Source organism: Musca vetustissima, unplaced genomic scaffold (assembly GCF_032173495.1).
Source record: "Musca vetustissima isolate MV318-11 ecotype Yass unplaced genomic scaffold, APGP_CSIRO_Mvet_v1 utg25963, whole genome shotgun sequence".
In the NCBI taxonomy this organism is placed as follows: Eukaryota; Metazoa; Arthropoda; class Insecta; order Diptera; family Muscidae; genus Musca; species Musca vetustissima.
Window position 1 is genome coordinate 7,710 of NW_026880959.1, and position 8,241 is coordinate 15,950.

The 8,241-nt window shown below is 35.7% G+C and overlaps 1 protein-coding gene across 1 annotated transcript; it reads left to right on the plus strand.

The window, feature by feature from the left end:
- The first annotated feature begins 212 nt into the window (after positions 1-212).
- Positions 213-5,630, plus strand: LOC133326944 (putative odorant-binding protein A5). The gene is made up of 3 exons (XM_061535556.1): positions 213-344; positions 407-886; positions 5,565-5,630. The coding sequence occupies exons 1-3, from the start codon at positions 213-215 to the stop codon at positions 5,628-5,630; spliced, it is 678 nt and encodes a 225-aa protein (XP_061391540.1).
- Positions 5,631-8,241: the final 2,611 nt, after the last annotated feature.

Consider the following 8,241-nt stretch of genomic DNA (forward strand, 5'->3'; position numbering starts at 1 on the left):
ATTTGTAAATAAATTATTACAATTCACGATAAGTTGTTAACCTATTATAAACAAATATACGACAATTTAATAAACAATACATAAAAATGCATATTAACAAAACAAACATCGATTACAGCCAATTGGTTGCATGCACAATGTGGCTATAAAATGCTCCACATTCCCAACATTACAATTCAAAGCATCAGAAAGGCAGACAAAACATCGCAAACATGTTCACCAGTATAATACTGGTCGCATTGCTTGCGGCATACAGCATAGCCGATAAGGATTTAGAGACATTTTTCAAGGATTACAAAATTGTTCCCGATATGATTGATGAAGCACCAAAGGAGAAACTAAAGGTATGCTAATATATTTATTATTTTACTACATTATAATAATTATATCTCTTCCTGAGATGCAGTTAGAAATGGACAATGGCCTCTTGGTAGGAGATGGCGTTGAATATAAACCAGCCGATATGATGTCAATTCCCATTATCGATTGGCCTTCCGCCGATCCCAATAAATATTATTCCGTTTATATGGGTTGTCCTGATGCTCCCGATTCCAAGGATCCCCGATGGGCTGAATCAGTTCATTGGCTGGTGCTAAACGTTCCCGGTAATCAAGTGGATAAGGGTGAAATCTATTGCACATATATTGGACCTTTTCCCCCAAAAAATGCTGGAATTATGCGCTACGTTTATTTGGTCTATGAACAACCGAATAAAATTGATTTTGACGAGAAAGTCATTGATCCCTCCGATGGAAAGGCGCATATGAATTATAAAATAAGGAAATTTGCTGAAAAATATAATTTGGGTGCGCCGATTGCAGGTAACTTATATCGTGCCCAATGGGATGAATCGGTACCGGGTCTACATAAAAGTATTAATTTAAAGGTTGATGAGTGATTTTATTTTTGGCATTTTTTGTGAAATGGAAACGAGTTATGATAAAATGGACATACATATTTTAGATATTAGTAAATAAATTTTAATTTGCACGCACCTTGCAGGACACCAAAAAAATTGAATTTTGAACACTATATGATGGGAGGATATAATATTCTTTTTTCAAGTCGCTTTCCTGGTTACAATTAGTATCCTCATCTTTTTTGATTTTTGGTATGAAAGGATTAGGAAAGGAATTAACATATTTTTATAAGGATCGAATAAAAATTTTTATTCAAGGAACGTGCATATATTGCACCATTTACATACATTCTTCCTTTCAGGCACGAGTGATATTATTGAAAAATAAAAAAATACACCACAAAAGTTTCTATGGCAACGAAACTATCAGCAGATGTTCCTCCTGTGGAATGCAGGACGACATGTTATCCTGAAAATAATTTAATTTAACTCACCAACACAATTACATACACCTTGCATATTCCCTTCCTGATAAGGTTAAAATAAATTTGAAAAAAAACTAATTTAAAATTAAAATTGCTCATCTTCACCCCCCAAATTTTGGGTAGGAGTCATGTGTCAGGCTACCAACAACATTTGCCACCCCATTGCATTTCAAGTGGGCACTTGTTCCTCGCTCTAGTGACCATACACCACCTTCTAAGCACATGCCATATTCTCTTCATTTGGGTCATGTACAAAAACAAAAAATAACTTGATCATTGTTTAAATTACCTCACAAAACATTAAAAAACGGGGTGGAAGTCAGTCACTAACCTGCCCCTATATAACCGACAGGTCGACAGGACATCAAATGCAAAGTGAAAATTCCATCAGCCCACATTTTCAAATGAAAAGTTTTAAAATTTTTTCATTTTCGGCCGGGTGTATGGCACGAGCGTATGGCTATTTTGAACATTTCAGTTTTTGTTTGTGGTTACTGTCTGTTTGCCGGACTTCTTAACTATTCTGAAATTATGCATATTAGGGGTAACAAATGATGGAATGTTTTCATAGTTTTACATATGAAAGCACAAGCGAGTGACCGCCAGCCAGCCAGTCAACCATCCATCCAACAATAGACATAACTTTACATACAAAATTGCTGAAGCGTTAAATAGTTGCGGACTATGAACACAAGTCTGACGCCTGCCGGTCACTGGGTATGCATATTTTATACTGTGGCTACTTCTATTATTTCGGCAGGGAGTTTGTCACCTCTTCTTTGGCGTTTCTGTTTATTTTTTCGTTGGTGCTGATGTGGCGTGGCTCGGCATGGCCTCCTGTTGTTTGTGGTGATGAAGAATGTTAAAGTCCAGTGGTATTTCCGTGCACCTACCTACCACCACCTAACTAACTTTTTCTTCTTTCTAATTGTCTTGAAGCGCACGATCAAATTATTTTTGTTGTTGCAATAGTTTGATGTTAACGCTGTGTTATGAGGGTGGTATACGATTTGGGGTAATTGAAGTAATAAAATAATTTTAATCAGTAAAAAAAATAACTTTATTATTGTACTGCAAACATATGGATACCTCAATATGCTGGTACAAGATACATCATTCAGCATAATCATAGTATTATCTCGACATGGCGAATCATTGTAACTGTATCATCATTTCTAGATACTTTGCAGATAAAAACCAGTAAGGAATATAATATAATGCCGTTCGGCACCTACAATAGGACAAGCTTTCGGATTTTGGTGCAACATGTACCTAAATCGGACGAAAAAATATATATGGTAGCTATATCTAAATCGATATCGGTTCATCCTTGGTCATAAATGCGACCTGTTCTTCATTACAATTTAACATAGACATACAGACGAAGGACATGCATAAATCGACTTAGAAAGTGAATCTATCCATATTCTCGAAAGGAACCATGTGTCTATTCGATTCCTTTTGCCTGTTACAAATATATGGACAAAGATATAATACCCTGTTCCACCCCTTTTCGGCAATTTTAAGGCTGTAGGACTGTAATTTGGCATTACTGCTTCATGGATGATAGAACAAATTTTTGAAGGAAAATTCCAATATGCGCGAATCTTATTTTGAAGATTTGGTACGGGAATGGTTTTAATTTTTTATTCCAGGTTCAGGCATGGTAAAAAAGAGAGGTATAAAGGTATTATGATGGTTTCACCCGTATTTATATAAAAATTTAGTATTTTGCCGAATATTTTCGATATAATTCCATATTTTGAAGGTTTTAGCCACATTTGCCACCGAAGAGATTGTAATTTGTCATTTTTGGTTCCTGGGGTTTCGATGTGCCTCCATGTTTCGATATGGATTGGATGGGACATGGAATATACATATGTCCCATCCAATTTTTCGGTATTTTGAATACCTTAAACAATTTTCCCAAATAATGAAATTATAATTTGACATTCCGGGTTCTGAAAGATTGAAAATATATATCGATGTAGGTGTTCTGGCATAGCCCCCATATTAAATCAGACCCTTGTTATTTCGGTATTTTTAAAGTGGAAGCCTCCTAGCCCCACCTGGCTGTATTCGACACCTCCGTGTTATTTGTGAATAAAATACTTCTTAACAGCATTTTTTTCAAACCTAGATTTGCAACATGAGCGCATAAACATTTAAAGATCCCCACCTTTTAAGGGAACGCCCGTTCTCGATTTGAAATTTCAGCGATTTTTATATTGTAGACATGTAACATTGCATATATGTATTGGAAGACTTAAATGATAAGAACATTAATTGACATAATATGGTTGTTGTTGTTTTTTGGTACTTGTTTTATTTTGTAATTAAAGAATAGTTTTCATTTCGATGTACATGTACAAGTTTGGATCTGGCTCTCTGAAAATTGGGTGATACCGTAATATGGGGGCTATCCGAAAAAATTGACCTATATTTATAATATTTTTGGGGAGATTTGCTAACCAATAAGAACATTAAAAATATTAAATTTCAGCGAATTCGGTTGAAAACGCCCTCAAGAATCTCAAAATACCGAAAATTGGGTGGTACCCTGAATTGGGGACTATCCAAAAAATTGACCTATATTTATATTTATTAATAACAGCAAATTCGAGCGAAGAATGCGATCAAAACCTCCAAAATACGGAAAATTGGGGTACCTTTATATGGGGGCTATCCGAAAAAATTGACCTATATTTATAATTTTTAGTGGGGAGGTTTGCTACCCAATAAGAACTCAAAGTACCAAATTTCAGCGAATTCGGTTGAAAAACACGCTCAATAACCTCAAAATACCGAATATTGGGTGGTACCCTTATATGGGAGCTATGCCTGAACGTGGGCCGATATAGCCCATCTTCGAACTTGACCTGCTTGCAGACAAAAAACGAATTTATGCAAAATGTTGGCGATCTATATCACGGCGATTTAGACAACAGTCGGACGGTTAAGTCGATGCGTTACAAACGGGATAACAAAACTAATATAATATCCATACAATGGTGGAGGGTATAAAAAAAGAACAATGTTATATCAATGATTCGGTTGAGAAGAAAATTTTCAAATAAATTTCCAAAGAAAAAATGTAGGGAAAATGGTCCATAGCTTGCACATGATCAATGGGCAAATACACATTTCAGTACTTGTATTTTGAGATGGCCACTGGAATATGTGTCTTGTTCGGCATTCAAACTGACATAATTATAGTATTATTCCCCTATCGAGGGCTAGATTCATTCAATTTCGAAGAGATCGTCCAAATAATTTCCAACATTATTTAAATTTGCCTATAGCTTCCGCCTATGTATTGATTGGATTCTTATTTATTTGGCTATAACATAGCATGTAGGGTTTTCACAGTATAAAATACCTCCTCGCAAAAATGTTCAATATAAGCCCATGTTTTGACATATCCCCCATATAAAGGTCCGTACTCATTTATTTGTTATTTTCTGTGTCCATTTTCTAGAATGTTGTAATTTTACATACCGGGCTCTTGGTTGGTAAAATCTTTGTCGAAAATTATCAATGTTATGATATAGTCTCCTTTTGGATATTTCGAAAGGCTTTGACGATTTTTTAAGACTTTATTGGTAATTTGTTTTCCCAGGGGATAAAAAGCCTCCTAGCATACATGTTAAAATATTGGGTTATATTTTACCTACTCCCCATTATGACTCCCGACCGATTTGCAGTATTTTCAATTTCAAAGTTATGACAGATGATATAAAAACTTCGTTCCGGTCAACGACGATTTTATATTCCCGAAGTGCGTATATAAAAATAATTTTTTCTTGAGATGGTGGCAAAAACAATGTTACATTACTTTGTCCGTTTCGTCTAGACTCATGTTTTAAGCGAAGACAGTACGAAGAGGACACAAAGTTCCGCCCAGCTGAACATGTTGAATTATATTGACTCTTTCGTCTAGACTTTTGTTTATGGCGAAGGGATTATACTTTCGGTCAGACATTCATCAACCATACAAAATTCAACTTCAGCCCACAACTTATTATTCTCAATTACAGCCGATTGTCATTAATGTATTCTTGACTTAAAGTGCCGCCGTCTTTAGCTTTAAATCTTTAGTCAATACGATACGAGTTATTGGTGAGTGATGTCGTCAAGGATCGTGCCTAGTCTAACATGTCTTATCACAAATTCGTGTCTGTTTTTTTTTTACAACCTACTCCTCCAAAAAACTTCTACAGACAACAACAAAAATCCTCGTCTACGATAAGTCACAACATCAACCTCATCAGCAACAACAGCCCTAGCAGACATGGATGAGGGTGCCAGGGCGCATATTAAGTAACTGTATATTCGACATCACCTCACAGAGTTAGTTGTTGACGCTTTTATGGTTGTGTCTCGTTCGGGTTTTGACCAGGTTTTCTTCCGTTCTGTTTCGTGTTGTTGTTGCTGATCTACGGGCCATTCGCGTTTCTGTCGTGTGTTTTGGCTGCCTCTGACTCTAGCTCTCTCTCGTTTTCTGTCTCCTAGCTGTGCGGCTTTCTGTGGGGTGTTGCCACCGACATGTGTCTAAGTACATGTTTTGACGTATTTGTTTCGTACATTTTCACCTTTGTCTCGAGCCATGTCTAATGACCTCGCGCTCCTGTTGTTGTTCAGCCCTAAACGTAGCACAGAGACCGAATTGCAGCAACGTCGCCACCAACCACCGCGAACACACAACACAGCGATGAGTTGTGCACGACAGACAGACAACCAAACGACTAATCAAAAATTCTTCCTACATAAGGTGTCGGCGGCATTTACCGGCATTGTCGGATGGACATTAAACATCGATAACTGACGAATTGCTCTAAAACAGGTACAACGTAAGCGTGTTTAAAATTTCCTTATTAACTTGCGTATTTCTAATTTTATGTTTTCGTTTGTTTTGTGGGGGATTAGGATAACAACACTAACAGCAACAACAACAAAAATGTATTTTCTTTGGAAATTAATTAGAATTTTTAATGACTTTGAGGAAATGTCATTTGATCAAGGGTCGGCGGTAAGGTGTAAAAGGATAACCGAAAAAAGAACTGCCAAACAGGAAATGTAATGACACCATTCGAACATACAGGTGTAGAATATTAAAACTTCATTTATTCCAAAGGTTATTGATATGCAATTAGGATCTATACAAAACTAATTGTGATCTAAATGTGAAAATAATTTTTAAATATTTAAATTAAATTAATAAATTCCTATACCTGAAACGAAACAATTTTTTTGTTCTTTGTATGTTTATAAAATATAATAGCCACTTATTGAGTAAAATGTACTCATGAGCTCAATAGGAAACCATTTTTATTGAAAAACTAGCCAAAAATAAAGGATCAAAAATAATATCGAATTTTTGCTATACAAAAAAGTGGAACGATATATTCTATTGTTCATGTCAAACATCCTTGGAGTAGGACCTATGTCTGTACAACTATACTTTCAAAACGAGTAACACTCCACGTTACATTGGAGGGTATAAACATGAAATGTGGATCTATTTTTTTCTGGTATTTTCCTTGTTCAAGTGATTTTAAAGGTTGTAAAATTGTTCAGTACCCAAAGAAAAAAAGAGAAATGTTTGCTCATGGAAAAAATGCCGATTTATGAATTTCCGCCCGTCTGACTGTCGAAATCATCGCAATATAGATCGCAATATTTAAGATGGATGTTTGTCGTTTTGCACGCACATTGTTTTTACACCTCGAATTTTCGGTATTGAAAATGGTATACGTTCTGGTGTAGCCTTTGGTATAACGATATTCCAACTATCGAATAGTTTTAGGTACGATTTCTAACAAAAGTGGCGGAAAGTTGGTATTTTTAATTCTCAATATCGGGCTACTTTTGAGGATAGCTCATATAGTATATATAACAGTACACCCCATTATTCGACATTTTGAGGCCATTGGGCACGTCTTTCAATCAAATTACCTATAATTTAGTATTTTAATTTTTATATCCTCCACCATAGTATGGAGGGTATAAAGCATATATGGGCAATATTGCCAATTTTTTAACACAACTGAAGTCAAGGTTCATCCCTTTATAACTCGGGAATTACTTAAGTATTTGAAAAGAAATGAATAGTTTTGGGTTAATTGATCTGTCATTGCAAATTGTTCATGACATTGACCTCCAAACTTTATTTGGGCGGAAGCTGTGTCTACTTTAATGTAAACCAGTAAGGAAAGCAGTAAAGTCGGACGGGGCCGACTATATGATACCCTTCACAACTTTGGGTATATTCAGCAGTTGAAACCTAACAGACGTTGCATATTTAAAGGACCAGTAAAATGCAATTGGATCCATATACATGTCATTCTGCAACCGTTACTATATTTTTCATTTCGTCAGATATAGAAGCTATATCTAAATCTGAACCGATTTCAGGAAACTTAACATACATCATTCTAGACCTAATTCATTACGCTTTGCCAAATTTCGTGCAAATCGGAAGATATATAGGGACTTTGGTGCACCATTTATATTAAATCGTACGAATATATATGTGGGAACTATATCTAAATCTGAACCGATTTTAGGGAATCTCAACACACAGACCTAATTCATTACGCTGTGCCAAATTTCGTGCAAATAGAAAGATATGTAGGGACTGTGGTGGACCATTTACATTAAATCGGACGAAAATATATATGGGAGCTATATCTAAATCTGAACCGATTTTCAGGAAACTTAACACACATCATTCTAGTCCTAATTTTGTACGCTGTTCCAAATTTCGTGCAAATCGAAAGATATATAGGGACTATGGTGGACCATTTACATTAAATCGGACGAAAATATATATGGGAGATATATCTACATCTGAACCGATTTTCAGTAAACTTGACACACCTCCTTCTAGACCTAATT

Excerpts from the sequence above, each read along its gene's own strand:
- LOC133326944 (XM_061535556.1), top strand. The coding sequence starts at position 213 with ATGTTCACCAGTATAATACTGGTCGCATTGCTTGCGGCATACAGCATA. Across the intron at positions 345-406 it reads CACCAAAGGAGAAACTAAAG|TTAGAAATGGACAATGGCCT; the intron begins GTATGCTAATAT and ends CCTGAGATGCAG. Across the intron at positions 887-5,564 it reads ATAAAAGTATTAATTTAAAG|ACAACAACAAAAATCCTCGT; the intron begins GTTGATGAGTGA and ends AAACTTCTACAG.